The sequence below is a fragment of the Bos indicus genome, chromosome 25 (genome assembly GCF_029378745.1).
Source record: "Bos indicus isolate NIAB-ARS_2022 breed Sahiwal x Tharparkar chromosome 25, NIAB-ARS_B.indTharparkar_mat_pri_1.0, whole genome shotgun sequence".
NCBI classification, from domain to species: domain Eukaryota; kingdom Metazoa; phylum Chordata; class Mammalia; order Artiodactyla; family Bovidae; genus Bos; species Bos indicus.
The window spans coordinates 29,441,917-29,462,438 of record NC_091784.1 but is presented as its reverse complement, the minus strand read 5'-3'; the positions used below and the strand labels follow the sequence as shown (position 1 = coordinate 29,462,438).

Here is a 20,522-nt window from a genome sequence, read left to right as displayed (position 1 = left end):
AGAGAACTTATACTGCATGATTTCAAACTTATTACAAAACCACAGTAATCAAGCCAATTGTGGTATTGGCTTAAGGACAAACACATCGATGCAACAGAATAAGAGTAGTCCAGAAACAGGCCTGCCTATATACAGCTGACTGACTTTTCTACAAAGGCCTAAAAGTAATTCAATGGTGACAGGAAAATCCTTCTTAACAAATGGTGCTAAAACATCAGAATATCCATGTAGGTGATAGGTGGTGGAAAGGAACAATCTTGATCCTTACTTCATACCATTCATATAAATTAATTCAAGACCTAAACATAAAGGTCAAAACTATATATGAAGCCTCCAGAAGAAAAGATAAACTATCTTTGTGACCTTCAAGTTGACAAAGACTTCTTAACACAGGAAAAGTACTAACCAAAAGAGAAAAAAGGATAAATTAGATTTTATTCACATTAAAAGCTTCAAAGGACACCATTAGGGAAATGAAAGAGGAAGCCACAGACTAAGAGAAAACAAGAGTGTGCATCAGGCAAACCTCTCATATCCACAATATATAAACAACTCCTACAAATCAATAATACAAAGTCAAACAATTCAGTTTGGGTAAAATATCCGAACAGAGGCGGCATAACTATGAGAGGCCAATATGCACATGAAAAGGTGCTCCTCATCAACAGTAGTTATCTGCAAAATGTAAATTAAAACCAAAATGGTACCACTTCACAATCAGAAAAAGATTTATAATCCCACATGATGGTGAGAGAATATAGCGACTTTCTTAAATTGCTGATGCAAATATAAAATAGTACAACCACACTGCAAACAGACTGGGAGTTTCTTATAAATTTAAATATATACCTGCCCTATGACTTAGCAATTCCACTCCTAGGTATACACCCAGATGAAATCAAACGTATGTTCACCCCAAATAAAAGCACTGTACACACACATTCACAGTCATTTTATTCTTAATAGCTAAAATCTGAGAACAACCCAAACAACTATCAACAGATTTAAAACTGTGGCATGTTCATAATACTGAATGTGTGTGTATAGTCTCTCAGTCATGTCCAGGTTCCTCTGCCCCTGGGATTTTCCCTGCAAGAATACTGAAGTGGGCTGCCATTTCCTACGCCAGAGGATCTTCCCAACCCAGGGATTGAACTCACCTCTTCCTGCATCTCCTGCCTGCAGGCAGATTCTTTACCACTGAGCCACGGAGGCTTCCCTGAGTACCATGCCTATACTACTACTGCATCGTATTCAGCAACAAAAAGGAATGAAATGATACACATTATATGTGGATGAATCTGAGAAACCTGATGTTGAGTTTAAGAAGCCATTAGCAAAAAGCTACACATTATATGATTCTATTCATGTGAAATTCTACAACAGGCAAAACCAAACTACAGTGAGACCAAAGAGAACAACTGTTGCGTGGCTGTCAGGGCAAGGGCTACTGCCCAGAGACAGTCATAAGTAAACCTGTAGGGGTGAGGAAAATAGTCTACAGCTTTAATTCAGGTGTTTGATAAGGATTTTTTACATCCATCAAAACATGCTGAACTCATGTAACTAATTCATTCAAAATCATTACTCTTTATTAAATGTAAATTAACCCTTTAAAATGGTAAAAATGCATTGCATATAATAGCCATATAAAAGTTGCCTAAAACAGAAATAATATTTGAACAAAAACAAATACCTTTGTCCATCTGCAAAGCTTCACCCCAGAGTGGCTCCCAATCAACTGATAACCTGAATGAAAAAACAGGGAACACAAAATTGAAATTATTCAAAGCCTTATATCAAAAAGTGATTTTATATACATGTATATATTCTAAAAGTGATTATAAAACTGTAGCAAAATCATTTTTCTTCATTTAAATAATAACAGACAACAACCCCAAGGCCACTAAGGTTTAATTGACCAGGATGGTACAACAGTTTAAAATACGTATGTATCTAATAACACAGGCTCAAAATACACAAAGAAACAATAAGCCAATCCAAAATCACAGGAAGTGATTTTAAGATCTCTCAGCATCTAACAGATCTCATAGATCAAAACTCAGTGGAGCCCTAAGATCTGAAGCATCAAAGTAAACTTGATCAAGGGCACAGAGAGAGAGACTGCAGTCAACAACTATAGGAAGCACATGCTTTACAAGGACCCAAGGAACATTTATAGAGATAAAAAAAGAACCATATACTGCAACAAACAGCAAAAGCAAGTAACCATACATTTCTGTACAAAAAACGACTGGGAAACTGTCATCAATAGTCTCCAAAAATAAATAAAGAATCAGATGGGCAAGAGGAGATTAAAAGAAAGAAATATTATCCTCAAAAGTGGGAAAATAAAATTCTAGGAACCTGAAATGAATTCTCAGCACCCTCCACAACCTAGCTTTTAAATTTTTTGAGCCACATGAGACTTGAAAAGCATGGAAAAGCTATGCCAAAGCAATCACATTTCCTTATTTTAACACACTGGTGGAGCAAACAACTAGAACATACTGATTTCAGAAAGCATTTAATAAAGTTTCTCACGAGGCTTCAAGTAATAAACTACAATTACCATGAGTCTCTTGCACAAAAAGACCCTTGACTTGCAGACAAATGAGGCAAATGGAGAAATACAGCCTGGATGATGGCATAAGTGGATCAGTGGCTGGTTAAACACCCATGTTCACAGTGTGATGATTAATGGAACAAATTCAATTTGGATTACAAGTCTCTAGTGGCAATATTATGAGGCTTTGTCTTTTATCCTCTTCCACATTTATGTAAACATCTTGAATATAAATAAAGAACTGCTTATCTACTTGAAGATGGAACCAAGTCCAAATGAATAGCTAATCTCAGATACAGAATATGCATTTTATAGATTCCCGGAGAAAATTCTAGCTTTTTTGGACTCCTACATTATATGTTGCTCACAGCACTATCATAGAAATCACACTCTACTAGTTTTTTACATCTTTCTAGTGAAAAAGTTGGCTTAAAGCTCAACATTCAGAAAACTAAGATCATGGCATCTGGTCCCATCACTTCATGGCAAATAGATGGGGAAACAATGGAAACAATAGCTGAGTTTATTTTTCTGGGCTCCAAAATCACTGCAGATGGTGACTGCAGCCATGAAATTAAAAGATGCTTACTCCTTGGAAGGAAAGTTATGACCAACCCAGACAGCATATTAAAAAGCAGAAACATTACTTTGCCAACAAAGGTCCGTCTAGTCAAGGCTATGGTTTTTCCAGTGGTCTCGTGTGGATGTGAGAGTTGGACTATAAAGAAAGCTGAGCACCGAAGAATTGATGCTTTTGAACTGTGGTGTTGGAGAAGACTCTTGAGAGTCCCTTGGACTGCAAGGAGACCCAACCAGTCCATCCTAAAGGAAATCAGTCCTGGGTGTTCATTAGTAGGACTGATTTTGAAGCTGAAACTCCAATACTTTGGCCACCTGATGCAAAGAGCTGACTCATTTGAAAAGACCCTGATGCTGGGAAAGATTGAGGGCAGGAGGAGAAGGGGACAACAGAGGATGAGATGGTTGGATGGCATCACCGACTCAATGGACACGGGTTTAGGTGAACTCCAGGAGTTGGTGATGGACAGGGAGGCCTGGCGTGCTGCAATTCACGGGGGTCGCAAAGAGTCAGACATGACTGAGCGACTGAACTGAACTCCCAAGATACACAGGGTTCTACAAAAATCTGCATTTAGGTAGGTAAAGACTGTACAGCACAGGATGAAACGACCTTGCTGCTAAGTCGCTTCAGTCATGTCTGACTCTGTGCGACCCCATAGATGGCAGCCCACCAGGCTCCCCCGTCCCTGGGATTCTCCAGGCAAGAACACTGGAGTGGGTTGCCATTTCCTTCTCCAATGCATGAAAGTGAAAAGTGAAAGTGAAGTCGCTCAGTCGTGTCTGACTCTTAGCGACCCCATGGACTGCAGCCCACCAGGCTCCTCTGTCCATGGGATTTTCCAGGCTAGAGTACTGGAGTGGGGTGCCATAGTTGACCACAATTCACACTATGCAGTTGCTAAGAATCCAAGTGCAGGATTTTTCTTCTTCCCAAGATGGAGTAACAGAGGGTTTAATCCCCACTTGAAATACCAAAACTGGACAAAATATACAAAACGACAGTTTTCAAGACATGAAATATCTGGCAACAAAGGACGATGATCCAACAGAGATGGGAAACAAACAAGGTTGAGCCTTACCATTACCCAAGCTTATTGCCTTGGAAGTTTCTAGGCTATGCAGCAGGGAGGGAGAACCTAAGTAGAGCTTAGCATTCTCCCTGAGCTGAGAACACAGAAGTAGAGTCTAGAGAACCCCTGTGGCTAAAGTTTGCAGGATCGAGTTCAGCAGAGACGAGGGCTACACAGAGACTGAACTCTGCAGAGGATTCCTATACTGCTTAGTACACATATGAGAGAAAAACTATCCAACAATGGGAAAGAACCATCTGAAAAGATTAAAGACACACCTGGTACTCACAGCCGGCTGGGAACTGTGCCTGTTCCTACCAGGCAGACATAACTTCAAGATTCCCAAGGCATTGCACAGAGTACATAGAAGGGTTCTGCCTCAATGGTGGGGAAAAAAATTAGCTCTGGTCTCATCCAACAAATCATAAAAGCAAGATTTAAAGGCTCAAGCTGTTTCCAAGTAATTTATCTTTGTCCCAAAATAAATCTCAAAAATGTTTTCAGGAGACAAGTTCGACATACATTTGGCAAGAATTTTAACAAAAGTCAAGACGTGACTGGATATTGGGAATGAAGAAAAATGGGTAGAAAAAAAAAAAAAGAATTAAAAGAAATTAAAAGTTTATTAAAAGAAAAAAAAAAATGTTTTCAGGAATACAAAACTATCCAGCACTCCAAAAGGTAAAATTAGATCTGATATCCAATCAGATACCAGACTCATTAGAAAAGACCCTGATACTGGGAAAGACTGAAGGCAAAAGAAGAAGAGGACAGAAGTAGATGTGATGGTTGAATTACTGATTTAAAGGACATGAACTTGGGTGAACTCCAGGAGATAGTGAGGGACAAAGAGGCCTGGCATATTGTAGTCCATGGGGTCACAAGGTTAAAAACAACTTAGCAAGCGAACAACAGTAACATCCAAAGATTACCAAGCATGCAAAAAAAACAGGAAAACATGACCAGTAATGAGGAAAATACTCCAGTAACAAAAACTAACCCAGACATGACACAGATGTTAGCAGATAAGGACACTGAAACAGTTAAAATTGTATTCCACAGGCTCCAAAAGTTAAGTGGAGACATGGAAGACAGAAAAAGACCTAAACTGACCTTCTAGAGATGAAAACTACCTCTAAGTCGGAACACACACTGGATAGAAGCGATGGAAGATTCAACATGAGAGAAGAAAAGATTACTGAGTTAAACTTGAAGACAGCAATAGAAACTATCCAATAATGTAAAGCAAGACAGACAAAATAATTTTAAAATATGAAAAGCACATCTGTGAGCTGTGGGTCAAATTCAAGAGGCCTATTTATTGGAGTCCCCAAGGAAGAGGAAAGAGACAGGGTAGCGGAAAAATACTTGAAGAAACAATGGCCAAAATTTGTCCAAATCCAATTAAAACCATATATCCACAGAAGTGAGAACCTCACCAAATCTCAAGTAAAGAAACATGAAGAGAGCTACATTGAGACATAATTACAATCACTCAAAATCAGTAGTTAGAAGAAAAAATTTTTTAGCCAGGGGGTAAAAAACATTACATTTGAAAGGAACAAGCAAAAGATGACGACAGAGGCTTCATGAGAAGCAATGTGAGCCACGAGACAGGGGAACAACACCCGTCAAGCACAAAAAAGAAGAAAACTGCCAACCTACAATTTTTAGGGTTGGGAAGATCCCCTGGAGGAGGCCATGGCAACCATCCCAGTGTTCTTGCCTGCAAATCCCACGGACACTCTGAGAAGCCCAGGAGGCTGCAGTGCATGGAGTCACAAAGAATTGGACACGACTATGAAACTTTCACAGTTCTAGGCACATCAATAAATATCCTTCAAAAATTAAATAACAAAAAAATCCTTCAAAAATGAAGGCAAAGGAAAGCCTTTTTCTGATATACAAAAGGTGAAATAATCCATCACCAGCAAGCCCACACTACAAGAAATGCTAAAAGGAGTCCTCCAGGCAGGAAGAAAAGGCCATCAGACAGAATACGGATCTACACAGAGGAAGGCAAAGTACCAGGAGTGGCAACTACATGAGTCAACACGTAAGATTCTTCCTAATTACTTAAATCTGTAATAGGTAATTGGCTGTTTGAATCAAAAGAATAACAATGTACTACAGGGCTTAAAACATACGTAAAAATAAAATGTACCAAAACGACTGCATAGAGGTTTGCGGGGAGGGAACAGAAGTATTGAAGGTTCCTCTACTTTACATAAAGTGGTATAACACCATGTGACGATATACTGTGATACCGGATAGTACAAAACCTCAAGAAACCACTGAGGAACAAAACAAAGCTACAGTTAATAAGCCAGCAAAGGATATAAAAGAGGATCATTAAAAAAAAAAAATCTAAAAGAAGATAGTTCAACAAGAGAAAGGAAATCAAAGAATCCACGAGACAAGTAGAAAACAAACAGCAAGATGCCAGATTTAAACCTACTATAAAAATGACTTTCATTTACTCTAATTAAAAGACACAGGGACTTCCCTGGTGGTCAAGGGGTTTAAGGCTTCACTTTCTTAATGCAGGGGGTGTGGGTTGGATCCCTGGTCAGGAAGCTAAGATCCCACATGCCTTGTGACCAACAAAACCAAAACAAAAAACAGAAACAATATTGTAACAAATTCAATGAAGACTTTAAAAATGGTCCACATTAAAAAAAAAAAAACACCTTAAAAATTAAAAAAAGAAAAAGCATATATATTTCTATGTATAAAATCTGTATATTCTTGTCTGTCTCCTCTAATAGGTCCAGAGTTCCTTGAAGGAGATAACTTCAAGTATCTTAAGTTCCTCTGTACAACCAGATCTGTTACATAAAAGGATCTCAATAATTATAGAAAGAGGGAGGGAGGCAAGGAAGTCAGTCTACTCATCCCCAATTTACTATTCTTCCTTCTACAAGCAAACCAGGATTATTCATTCATTCAACTGCAGCCTTCTTAATAAGGTAGGACCACAGAAATCCACATATACTTCTACATAAAACATTTCTAATTAACCCAGCCTAACATCATATGGTCTTTTTTTGTATTTAATAATTTTTTTAATAGACAATGATACGTAAAGAAGTCAGTGACTGCATTTTTCATCTGCATACCTGAGCCTCACTGATGGTCAAGTACCAACCCAATAAACCAAGCAAAGAGGAAGCTTGCTGGTCCGAGCAGCCTACACAAAAGTGATCCACAGAAACAAGACTGTGGCTCCTTAAACAGCTACAGTTGCCACGGCCACACACAGCTGAGCCAGCCGTAGCAGGACTTATCTTTTTTCCTCTTGGCAATCCCTATTTTATGTTTCCTTTTTTAAGTGATAAATCAGAACACTTAAGGGCTTCCCCAGCGGCTCAGCGGTAAAGAATCCGCCTGCAGTGCAGGAACTGTGGGTTTGATCCCTGGGGTGGGAAGATCCCCTGGAGGAGGAAATGGCAACCCACTCCAGTATTCTTGCCTGGAGAATCCCATGGACAGAGGAGCCTGGCGGGCCATAGTCCATGGGGTCACAAAGAGTCAGACATGACTGAAGAGACTTAGTATGCATGCACTCAGAACACTTAAGAGTGTACTGTAACAGTTCCTGAGGACTTTCACCTTGTTTAGTAAGGGCTTCTCGGAGAGCAGGAGTGATCATAGCTCTTCTTTCACTGGCTTCACTCTTCACTGTGCTCCTGATCGCACTCGTTTCCCCTTCCAGCTGCTCCTTTTCTCTCTGTATTAAAAAGAAATGAATGAAACCCAGCATTGGTCATGCGCGAGGGAAATAAGAGCATGACAGTCATCCACATGTGGCTTGGATAAAAGCGCTCCTCACAAACCTGTTTTCTCCCAAGTGATCACATTTCCAGTCACACAGTGAGCTAAAGAAACACCAGCACCTATTTTTTCCCCTATAAAAGGTGACTACATAGTCAAACACACACATTCGCAAAACATAAATTGATAATCCACTTATCTAGATGTCAAACAGTGTTCACAATCTGAGTACAGACAGCTGCCCAACTTTCACAAGTTATTTCTCTGAATTTCAATTTTCTCACCTGAAAAGGAAGAAAAGTAATATCCATGGAGCAGGATTGTGTTGAAGATTAAATGAAATGAAATGACCTGGCATGATGCCTGATATGTCATAGGACTTCACTAACTTATGGCTACTGCTGGTTGTAACATCTGCAAACTCCCAAAATAAGGCCAAAAATCGCTTTGAGCTGCCCAGACGGCCATCTGCTCACAAGTCAAGTTACTCCACCACCTCCACCTGTAGCCCCAAAGGCTTCTTTTAGAAGATCCCATGGTGGAAATCTGTCTTCGGTGATAGAAATCTGAAGGATAATATAAACCTGGGCTTCCTTTTGCCTCCGACCACTAGAAAATTCACAGCCCAACTCTGATCACCACATAGGACACCGTGCATCGTGCTTGTCCTACAGTCTCTGCCAGCGACATCATATTACAATGACCCTCATTCACTGTTTGATGCTTTCTTCCTCTCTTCTTGTTTTTTTTAAAGAGGCAAGATAGTAGCTACAAGAGAGATTCCTTTTTTTTTCTTATTTTTAATATTTATTTATTGGCTGTTGGGTCTTAGCTGTGGCACGCAGATCTTCATTGCATCACGTGGCATCCTTCTTTGTGCCACATGGACTCCCTCGTTGTGGCCCTGGGGCCCCGTAGCTGCAGCACACAGGCTCAAGCTGCCCTGCAGCATGTGGGATCTTTGTTCCTCAACGAGGGATCCAACCCGCGTTCCCTGCATTGCAAGGCAGATGCTTAACCACTGGCTCACCAGGGAAGTCCTTGATTTCTTCCCCTCTTTTTAAAGCTCATTACACGTGTATACATGTATACAAGTGTATACAGTGTCTCTTTGGAAGATGGTTCAAGTGCTAACCAGTAATTGTGAGACAACATACAAAGACTTGTGTCACACTTTAGACGAGACACTCATCAGACCTCACTAAGAGCTACAGAAATCCAACATAAATCACCTGCGCAGAAACCCTGCCACCAAGCCCTAAACTACCCTCAGGGTCTGTCCATTCTCCATGTCCAGCCTCCAGTGAATCAGTGAGGACACTCACAGCAATGCCCCCTTTCTACCTAAAAGTTAAAACAGCTCACAGATGACATACTGTCTCAGGTCTATGTCAAACTAATACAGAAAGGAGGAAGATGGTCCATGTTTGAAGCTGGGCAGGAAGGGAATAGGGATTCGCTGTCTCATTCTATCTATTCTAGTGAATGCTCAAAGTTCTCTATACATAAAATGTAAAACAAGATTAAACATTAAAAAAGAGAGAAAGAGAGGGACTTCCCTGGTGGTCCAGTGGTTAAGAATTTGCTTGCCCATTCAGGGACATGGGTTTGATCCCTACTCCAGGAAGATCCCACACGCCACGGGGCAACTAAGCCCATGCCCCACAACTACTGAGCCCACGTGCTGCAACTACGGAAGCCCACGTGCCCTAGAGCCTGGGCTCTGCAACAAGAGAAACCTCAACAATGAGATGTCCACGCACTGCAACCAGAGAGTACCCGCCCCGCTCACCACAACTAGAGAAAGCCCTCACACAGCAATGAAGACCCAGAGCAGCCAAAAATAAACAAATAAAATTATTTTTTTAAAGAAAGAGAAAGTACACAAATGAAATTCAGAATTAACCTATCTTCTATTATTTCAGGGACGTTTCCAAAATAGGAAGTCAGTGAAAAAGCACGTTAGAGTAGTCAAATATACTAAATGAGACACCCAAGTCCTACAGTGAGTTTATACACATCCTAAAAGTTAGCATTCCAAATCACTAAATATAATCAAACAGCAAAGTTAATGAAAAGTTTTGCTGCTGTTAATAGAGCTCTCCAAGACATTTTTCCAGATGGAACTAAAAAAATTTATAAACAAATATCAATCATTTGTTCTTATCTATAAGGAAAGTAATCAGTTTTAATGCCAGGCATTTGCTTTAAAAAATGTACAGCTATGATTTTGCTAAAATATTTAAAAATAAAAGAATTCTTTGGCTTTTTTTTAAAGTCTGCTTCAGACCCAAAAGCAAAGATGTGAGTTCAAGAAGGAAGTCTCATGGTAGAGCAAAGTGAACTAACCTTGACCTTGAGAGTATTTAAATGTCTCTGAAGTCATTCCACAGCGAATTACTGTAATTCCCTACTCCATGCCAGAATTGACAGTAGGTGGCAACAGCTGGCCCCCAAAGCCTGTCACCATAAAACATCACCAGCTTATCTGCTTACCCTCAAGGCCACATAAATCCAGAACTGGACCCAGCATGACACTGGCCTCTGACCACCATGCTCAGAGCTCCACAGACAACCCCTATGGCTTTATGAACTATTTCTTCGGTTGTACTGGATCTTTATTGCTCCACATAGGCTCTCTCTAGTTGCGGTGAGTGGGTGCTATTCTTCATTGTGATGCACGGGGGTTGCCTGGATTTCTCACTGAGGTAGCTGCTCTTGTTGCAGAGCTTGGGCCTTGGACCATGCAGGCTTCAGTAGTTCTGCATGCGGGGTTAGTTGCTTCAATCATATGCAGAATCTTCCTGGACCAGGGATTGAACTCATGTCCCCTACAATGGCAGGCAGATTCCTATCCACTGTACCACCAGGGAAGTCCACCCTTCTGGTTTTAAATGTAAACTTCTAACCCCTATATAATGAATACACTCTTTAAAGAATGGCATGGGACACCATCCACGTGCCATCACTGGAGAAATTATCTATTATAAATCGTGAGCGCAGCTACTCCAGATTCAATCCTCTGAATACATAGTTCGCATGGAAAGAGATCAGCAGCTGTGATTAAAGGTCTTGAACATTCAGGACAAACATTCATCATTCCTTCCCTCTACAGCGGGTTAGTTCTATCTTCCCTATGCAACAGTAATTTCCTCTCTGAAAAGATAGACAATGGTTCATAACACTCTCCAGGGAAGTGCAGAGCCCCTTTCAAATTCTAATTCTAATCTCCTAGGTGAAAACATTTTTCCCTGTTTGCCCAGAATATAACAACTGACACAAGGCCTGTATATTTTTATTTTTTATAGCCCTTTCATAGGCTGAGCAGAAATAAATGAAGATCCCAGAACTGGTCAATCTAGATGCCTCCCTCTCCTGCAACCCTATTGAACAAGTGACCAAGTTCTAAACTCTTAATTCCCAACCTGTGAGTCCTCTCCATCCAACATGTCACAGCTTCTGCCCAGAGCCACGGTTTCCTCTAAGGAACAACTACAACAGCCGAACTTAAGTCTCCTTGTCTCCAACCTGTCACACCTTCCCAACATTCAAACCCGTCACACTTGTCTTAAAAGAAAACACACACCCTGGGACATCCCTGGTAGTCAGGTGGTTAAGAATCCACCTGCTAATGCGGAGGATGTGGGTTCGATCCCTGGTCCAGGAACTAAGATCCCACATGCCGCGGGGCAACTAAGCCTGTGTGCCACAACTACTGAGCCCACATGCTGCAGAAGCTCGAGAGCCCTAGAGCCTGTGCTCCACAACAAGAGAATCCATTGCAACGAGAAGCCCATGCATGCAACTAGAGAAAGCCCATGCTGAGCAACAAAGACCCAGCGCAAACAAAATTAAATAACTTTTTTTTTAATTAAAAAAAAAAAAAGCATGCCCTCTCCAAGCTCCTATTTTCTGATATGCAAAATGGAAAGCTGATTATAAGTTCACCTCCTAGGCACTTGGGAAAATGACTATAAATAAGCTAAAAGTTCTTTCTAAACAGCCAGCAATATATGAATCTGACATAATAAAAGGAGCCAAAAAGTAGTACTAATTCTCCTTATTTAAAAAAAGAAAAGATATTATACAATATTACCTAATTCATCTTCACATCTTCATCCCAGAAACCACAGTACCACCCCAATACTGCCTAGGATAAAAACAGGACAAACAGCAATTTGTTAAAGATTTTAAGATAGAAGTTCCATCTAGCTGGTTAAATGCCAAACAGGTATACTGCAGCAAGCAGGCCGTCTTTCTGATTGATTAAATTGTTCAAGTCTGTCTTTGGGTCTTTTCATATTCATTTACTTATTCACTTGGCTGCATCGGGACTTAGTTGCTCCACAAACTTGTGGGGTCTTAGTTCACCAGCCAGGGATCGAATCCACATCTGCTTCGGTGGAAGACACTCTTAACCAATGGACCATCGGGGAAGTCCCTGTTTGGTTATTGTATTGATCCTTGTTTACCATGCAGTGACTCCCTTCAATACCAATTCATGCAGAAAACACTGGATATGGAATCCCCAGTTCTCCAAAGATCATTTTCCCCTACAATCAGCCTGGAGCCAGGCCGGCACAGCCAACGTTGATACTCAGGAAATGCTGGCTGAATAAATGAATAAATGCCTCAAAACTACCAGATAGCTATTTCCAGCGCTACAAGAGCAGATCTGGATTCTAAACCAGGCAACTTTCAATAGTAAAAACCCTTCCTCGAGTGTAACTACAACTCCACCTTCTGCAATTCCACCCCACTTCTAAGTGTTCCCAATCCTATAATAAAGGATCACCCATACACTACTCACCTGTCATGGGTGAGCTTTTAAATGACACAGGACTCAAAGCTTTTCCTGTACACTAGATTTTAAGGATGCCTTTGGAACATTTCAAAAAGCACTTTGACCAGGTGTGTCAAGAGCTTTAAAATGGCTTTCCTCTGGCCGCATAATTCTATTTTGGATAACCTGACTTAGGAAAATAACCCCAGAACTCATCATTAAGTCCTCCTGGCTGTATTCAGCCCATACAGCTGAATCAGGCTGTTTTAAAGACAGGGTCTTGGGGTTGAAGAGATGTCACCTCACATTTGAGGGTGAATTTAACACATAAAGCCTTCAAACTAATTATGAAAGGAGAACCGGCTTCACGCGATTACACCGCAGTACTAAGAGACCTTATAATCGAAACTGGACGCACTGAGCTCTTTTTGTAAATTGAAACGTTTCTCTGGTGAGTAATTACCAAGCATCCGCCATTGATTTCCAAACTAATGATACTGGTATCACTGTTTGTCTGCTTAACCAGAACACACCGTGGGGAGCATTTGAGCAACATTTATTTACTGCAGCAAAAAAACAAGTAGCAATCTGCTTTAATTTACCAGCACAACATGAGAGAAACAGAAAAGAAACAACCTCAGCATTGTCAGGCTCTTCCTGACCTTGTTCTTTAGTCAAACTCCTCAGCCTGCCTCCTGGAAACTACTTCTCTCTTTTGTCGTTGTTCAGTCACTAAGTCGTGTCTCTTCCCGACCCCACGGACTGCAGCATGCCAGGCTCCTCTGTCCTTCACCATCTCCTGGAGTTTGCTCAAATCCAAGTCCATTGAGTCAGTGATGCCATCCAACCATCTCATCCTCTACCACCCCCTTATCTTTTTGCCTTCAATCTTTCCCAGAATCAGGGTCTTTTCCAAGAAGCTGGCTCTTCACATCAGGGGGCCAAAGTACGGAAGCTGAAGCTTCAGCAACAATCCTTCCAATGCATGTTCAGGGTTGATTTCCTTCAGGATTGACTAGTTTGATCTCTTGCAGTCCAAGGGACTCTTAAGAGTCTTCTCCAGTACCACAATTCAAAAGCATCCATTCTTTGGTGCTCAGCCTTCTATATGGTCCAGCTCACATCCATACATGACTACTGGAAAAACCACAGCTTTGACTATACAGACCTTTGTCGATAAAGTGATGTCTCTGCTTTTTAATACACTGCCTAGGTTTGTCATTGCTTCTCCTCCGGAGAGACGGCAAAGGGGAGTGAAACAAAGAGACAGAGACTGGGCTTGGCCCCACCACTAACTAGGCAGCCATCTAATTATAGACAAATTGATTTACTTCTCTAAGCTTGTGTCTTACCCTGTAAAATGGTAAAGTGGAGATGACAAGGGTATAGATATCAGGGTCAGAGTGAAGACTGAATGAGATCATCCAACGTGTACTATGATTTCTCCTATCCTGCTGAACCTACCCTGGAGCTCTCTCCCCACACCTCCAAACCACCCATCCTATTCAATCAAATCACACTGCTTTCCACTGCCTTGAGCACAAAGCCCACAGACCTATGGCAGAGCATGAAAGGGCCTCCAGGACCCTGCCCCTGCCCTCCCTGTCTATTTCAGCCCCCTGTAATTCCCACCCAACTCCACTCTCAACATACCAAACGCTTATAGGACCCCCAGACTTGCCAGGTTCCCCCAACACCCACTCGCTCCACATGTGCCACGCTTCAAATTCTGGCTCTCTTGTTCTTGGTTATCACTCCCACCGTTCAAATTCTCCTTGGCTTTACATCCTGCTGCAGAGGGAGGGAGACAGAAAAGCATCGTGGTATTCTAGTCAGACTAAACGTATCCCACTGGAAGATACCTTCGTAGACAATGAAAGTTATTAGTTATCAAGGACATACTATGTGCAGACAGTAAAATAAAGGCTTTTGATGGATTAACTTATTGAATCTTCATAAGAACTTTATACAGCAGTTAATGTTATTACCTCCCACTGAAGCACAGGGAGTGAAACAACGTGCCCGGACAGAAAGCTGAGATTGTGTGACTCCGTGAAAACTAGTGACAATTATTCAAAAAGAGGTCTTCCGGTAGGAGTGTTGTGGTCCAATTCTACAGCTGATGCTCTTCAGGACTAGAGCGTCCTGGTTCCTCTACAGTAACAACTAAGGCAATTTAGTGTGAGGCAGAACGATGATTGGGCAGAAAGCAGCTTGGGAATATGTATGGATGAACCCACAAAGAAAATCCTCCAAAAATATAAAAAAGAAGAGCCAAGCGGAAAGAAACCCATCACTGAATTTAGTACACTGTGCCCAATAGACAGTGAACACACAGGACACAAATGGGAACTCTGCTGCGACCACATAATAATGAAAATCAAACACTGGTGGCTGATTTTCATGCTGTACTTAAGTTGGAAATATATATATATATATATATGTATTTTCCCCCCTAAATCTGATGACTTTATGAGATTTCTAGGAGAAACCTGAAATATCTTAAGCCAGCTGCTTGAAGTTCATAAAGTCCAGAATCATTTCATTTCAAAAAATAATTTACATGGATGTCCAAATTTTTCCTTAGTGCTTTTTCTCCAGCGCCCTCTAATGGACATAAGATGAAAAGGCAAAGAAAAAATACACCCACAAACTATTCCAAAGCCTTACAGTGCATGCGAAATCTGCTAAAAGTAGATCTATGTGTTCTCCACACACGCACCACACACACATACACCACACACACACACAAACACACACGCATACAGTGTTAACTACGTGAAATGGTCAATGTGTTAACTTGACCATGGAAAGCATTTCACAATGTATACATATATTAAATCACATTATACACCCAAAAAGAATCACATTATACAACCTAAATATAAAATTTTGTCAATCATATCTCAATGAAGTTGGAAAAAAATTATCCCACAAATCTTCACCTACTACAAATAAAGCTATAAATGTGCTCAGTCGCTCAATCGTATACAACTCTTTGCGACCTCATGGACTGTAGTCCCCCAGGCTCCTCTGTCCATGGAATTTTCTAGGCAAGAATACTGGAGTGATGGGTTGCCACTTCCTACTCTAGGGGATCTTCCTGACCCAGGGATTGGATCTGTATCTCTTGCATCTCTTGCATTGGCAGGCAGATTCTTTACCACTAGCGCCACCTGGGAAGCCCTGAAGCTATAAATTCTGCTCTTAACTTGGTAGATCCAGAAATCTACCTAAATCAGGCATCTCACACACTGAAATTTATCCAATTTTAAGACAATTTCACTGTGAAAATTACTCAGATTTTTATTAAAAGTCATAAAATTATACATTTGCTTTGACTCTGTAACTCTGGGAATATGTAAACCAAGAAAATATCAATACTTCGTTCTAAGTAAAAAAGGTCTCAGTTCAGTTCAGTTCAGTCACTCAGTCGTGTCCAACTCTTTGTGACCCCATGAATCGCAGCACACCAGGCCGCCCTGTCCATCACCAACTCCTGGAGTTCACCCAAACTCATGTGCATCGAGTTGGTGATGCCATCCAGCCATCTCATCCTCTGTCGTCCCCTTCTCCTCCTGCCCCCAATCCCTCCCAGCATCACAGTCTTTTCCAATGAGTCAACTCTTCGCATGAGGTGGCCAAAGTATTGGAGTTTCAGCCTCAGCATCAGTCCTTCCAATGAACACCCATGACTGATCTCCCTTAGGATGGACTGGTTGGATCTCCTTGCAGTCCAAGGGACTTGCAAGAGTCTTCTCCAACACCACAGTTCAAAAGCATCAATTCTTCGGCACTCAGCTTTCTTCACAGTCCAATTCTCACATCCATACATGACCACTGGAAAAACCATAGTCTTGACTAGACGGACCTTTGTTGGCAAAGTAATATCTCTGCTTTTGAATATGCTATCTAGGTTGGTCATAACTTGTCTTCCAAGGAGTAAGCGTCTTTTAATTTCATGGCTGCAGTCACCATCTGCAGTGATTTTGGAGCCCAAAAAAATAAAGTCTGACACTGTTTCCCCATCTATTTCCCATGAAGTGATGGGACCAAATGCCATGATCTTAATTTTTTGAATGTTGAGCTTTAAGCCAACTTTTTCACTCTCCTCTTTCACTTTCATCAAGAGGCTTTTGAGTTCCTCTTCACTTTCTGCCATAAGGGTCTCAGTTCAGTTCAGTCGCTCAGTAGTGTCCAACTCTTTGCGACCCCATGAATTGCAGCACGCCAGGCCTCCCTGTCCATCACCAACTCCCAGAGTTCATTCAAACTCACATCCATCAAGTCAGTGATGCCATCCAGCCATCTCATCCTGTCATCCCCTTCTCCTCCTGCCCCCAATCCCTCCCAGCATCAGAGTCTTTTCCAATGAGTCAACTCTTCGCGTGAGGTGGCCAAAGTATTAGAGTTTCAGCCTCAGCATCAGTCCTTCCAAAGAACACCCAGGACTGATCTCTTTTAGAATGGACTGGTTGGATCTCCTTGCAGTCCAAGGGACTCTCAAGAGTCTTCTCCAACTGCTACTGCTGCTAAGTCACTTCAGTCGTGTCCAACTCTGTGTGACCCCATAGACGGCGGCCCACCAGGCTCCCCCGTCCCTGGGATTCTCCAGGCAAGAACACTGGAGTGGGTTGCCATTTCCTTCTCCAATGCATGAAAGTGAAAAGTGAAAGTGAAGTCACTCAGTCGTGTCCAACTCTTAGTGACCCCATGGACTGCAGCCTTCCAGGCTCCTCCGTCTATGGGATTTTCCAGGCAAGAGTACTGGAGTGGGATGCCATTGCCTTCTCTGTCTTCTCCAACACCACAGTTCAAAAGCATCAATTCTTCGGCGCTCAGCTTTCTTCACAGTCCAATTCTCACATCCATACATGACCACCGGAAAAACCACAGCCTTGACTAGATGGACCTTTGTTGGCAAAGTAATGTCTCTGTTTTTTAATATGCTAAGGGTCTCAGACCAGTGCTAATTACAATGGCAGAAAAACTAAAACAGACTCAATGACCAACTCCAACAGAATGTCTAAGCAAATTTAAAATGTCTAAGCATATTTACTTCCCATTTCAATCTGTCAGGCTTTCGGAGATTATAATGCATTTGCACACACAGGTTCTCACCTCACTCAGTGCTGTGAGGAGGGCAGAGGTTAAGGTCCATGTTTCTCAGACAAGGGGATTAAGGCCAGAGAAGATTAAGCATTGCCCTTAAGGCACCAAGTTACAAACCAGCTGGCCCAGACCCTGAATCTACATCTCACACACTTGTCATTCTTAATAACTTCTCTGCTAGGGTTTCTAAAGGCTTTCCCGACGGCTCAGCGGTAAAGAATCCACCTGCAAATGCAGGAGATGCAGGAGACAGAGGTTCCATACCTGGTCAGGGAGATTCCCCTGGAGGAGGGCATAGCAACCCACTCCAGTATTCTTGCTTGGAGAATCCCACGGACAGAGGAGCCTGAAGGGCTACAGTCCATAGGGACACAGAGTTGGACACGACTGAAGCAACTTAGCATGCACGCATGCAGGGCTTCTAAAATACAGAAGCTACTAAAAAAGACAGCAGCAACACCAACACACGGAAGTATCAGGAAGAAAGTAACAAAATGCTGCAACAGGAACAATCGCAATTTTATATTTGGAAAATAACTGCATTGTAGTTTAGAGTCTGACACACAGTATTTTGGGGTTATGAACTTTACCAAAGAAGCCAAATAACCCAATATAAGCATGGGCAAAGGACCCTGTTTAGTAAAGAATTTTGCCTTGGGAACTCCTTGGCTGCCCAGTGGTTAAGACTTCACCTTCCAATGCAGGGAATGCAGTCTGATCCCTGGCTGGGGAGCAAAGAGCCCACATGCCTTGCAGCCGAAAACCCAAAACATAAAACAGAAGCAATATAGTAACAAATTCAATAAAGATTTTTTAAATGGTCCACATCAGAAAGAAAAAAAGGGGCTTCCCCAGTGGTCTAGTGGTTAAGAATTTGCCTGCCAATGCAGGGGACATGGGTTCAATCCCTGCTCAGAGGACAGCCCGTGCACCACAACTACTGAGCCAGCATCAATAGCTCTTGAGCCACGACTACTGAACCCACGCAGCCTAAAGCCCGTGCGCTGCAAAAAGAGCAGCCCCCACAACGAGAAGCACACACACCACAACAAAGAGGAGCCCCCATCCCCCACAACTAGAGAAAGCCCATGAGCAGCAACAAAGACCCAGCACGGCCAAAAGTAAATAAATCTTTGGGGAAAAAAGTCTTAAAAATAGAATTTCACCTTGCCCAAAGAGAAGTCTGGCCTGATTCCCATTCCCGCAAAGTAACCTCTAAACCCTTGGAACTTCCTGTGTGAGGGGAGTATCTTTGTTATATGTGGTGGGTTCCTTGGAGACACTGAACAGTTTATGCTAATAGGGTGACTCATGCCAAACTTTGGGGGCACTGTGATGGAGGCTGGGTTCAACCACAGGGGCAATCAATCAGCCAAACCTACATAATGAGAGGCTTCCCTGGTGGCTCAGATGGTAAAGAATCCGCCTGCAATGCAAGAAAGCCGGATTCCATCCCTGGGTCCAAAAGATCCCCTGGAGGAGGGCATAGCAACCCACTCCAGTTTTCCTGCCTGGAGAATCCCATGGACAGAGGAGTCTGGCAGGTTACAATGCATGGGATCACGAGAGTCAGACATGACTTAGCAACTAAACCACCACCACCACATAATGAAGCCCCATAAAAACTCTGGACACCGAAGCTCGGCAAAGCTCCAGTGAGCTTCTCAGGTTGGTGATGCACCAAGCATCTTATCTCACATCCGTGCTGAGAAGTAGCACATCCTGAGGAGAATGAATGAATGCTTCCCAGAATGCTGTGTCTCTCCTCCTTCAGCTGACTATTCTGCCCTTTCCCAGCCATGAACTGCAATGGTGAGGATGGACGCTTTCAGTGAGTCCTGTGAGTCTTTCTAACAAATGACCAAATCTAAGGGTGGTTTTTAGGACCTGCCCCCCACCACCAAAGTTGCAGGTGTTGTCAGAAGTGAAAGCCGTCTCGAGAACTATGCCCTCAGACTTTCTAAGCTGTCTAACTCCAGGGAGACAGAAAGAGACGCTTCACGGGAAAAAAAAAACACATTGGATTTAACTCAAAATTAAAGAAATGCAAATTATTATTTTTTTAAGGTTATGGTTTTTCACCTTTCAGGTGCCAAGATTTAAAAGACTGAGAATATCTGGGGGTTGGCAAGGGTACAGAGAAACAAGCATTCTCATGTCTCTCTTATACTGTGAGAAGAAATTAAAGTATTTTCAACTTCTCACAGGGCAATTTGGAAATATCACCAAAATGATAAAATTCTCTTTGATCCAGAAATTTTTACAAATTTAATTTTACAGATTGAATAAATTTACTCAAGATAAATTTATATCAGCCACGAAAAATATAAGAGGGAGAGGGTTCATTAGAGGGAGTTCCCTGGTGGCCTAATGGTTAGAATTCAGTGCAGTCACTGCTGTGGCCCAGGTTCAAGCCCTGGTTGGGGAACTCCCATAAGCTGCATGGCATGGCCGAAAAAAAACAGCTTCCCCGGTGGCACAGATGGTAAAGAATCGGGTTGGGGGGGCGAGGGGAGTACCATTCAGGGATTAAAAACATGTTTAAAAAAAAAGTGTTCTTTACAGAAATTAGAAAACACCTAAATGTTAATCAACAAGAGTCAAATAACAACAGGACATAACTGTGGACTGCTAC

The 20,522-nt window shown here is 42.0% G+C and overlaps 1 protein-coding gene across 3 annotated transcripts in view; it reads right to left on the bottom strand.

The window, feature by feature from the left end:
• LOC109578619 (S-adenosyl-L-methionine-dependent tRNA 4-demethylwyosine synthase TYW1) overlaps positions 1 to 20,522 on the bottom strand; it is a 148,564-nt gene that overhangs the window by 115,471 nt on the left and 12,571 nt on the right. For 2 of the 3 annotated variants that reach the window (XM_019988004.2, XM_070779995.1), the window contains exons 8-9: positions 7,831 to 7,948; positions 1,697 to 1,749 (exon numbers count right to left, since the gene is read on the bottom strand). In XM_019988004.2, the coding sequence (XP_019843563.2) occupies positions 1,697 to 1,749; positions 7,831 to 7,948 (171 nt within the window). Of the gene's footprint in view, positions 1 to 1,696; positions 1,750 to 7,830; positions 7,949 to 14,470; positions 14,567 to 20,522 lie in introns of those variants that run through there. The other variant, XM_070779996.1, reaches the window with a different exon arrangement.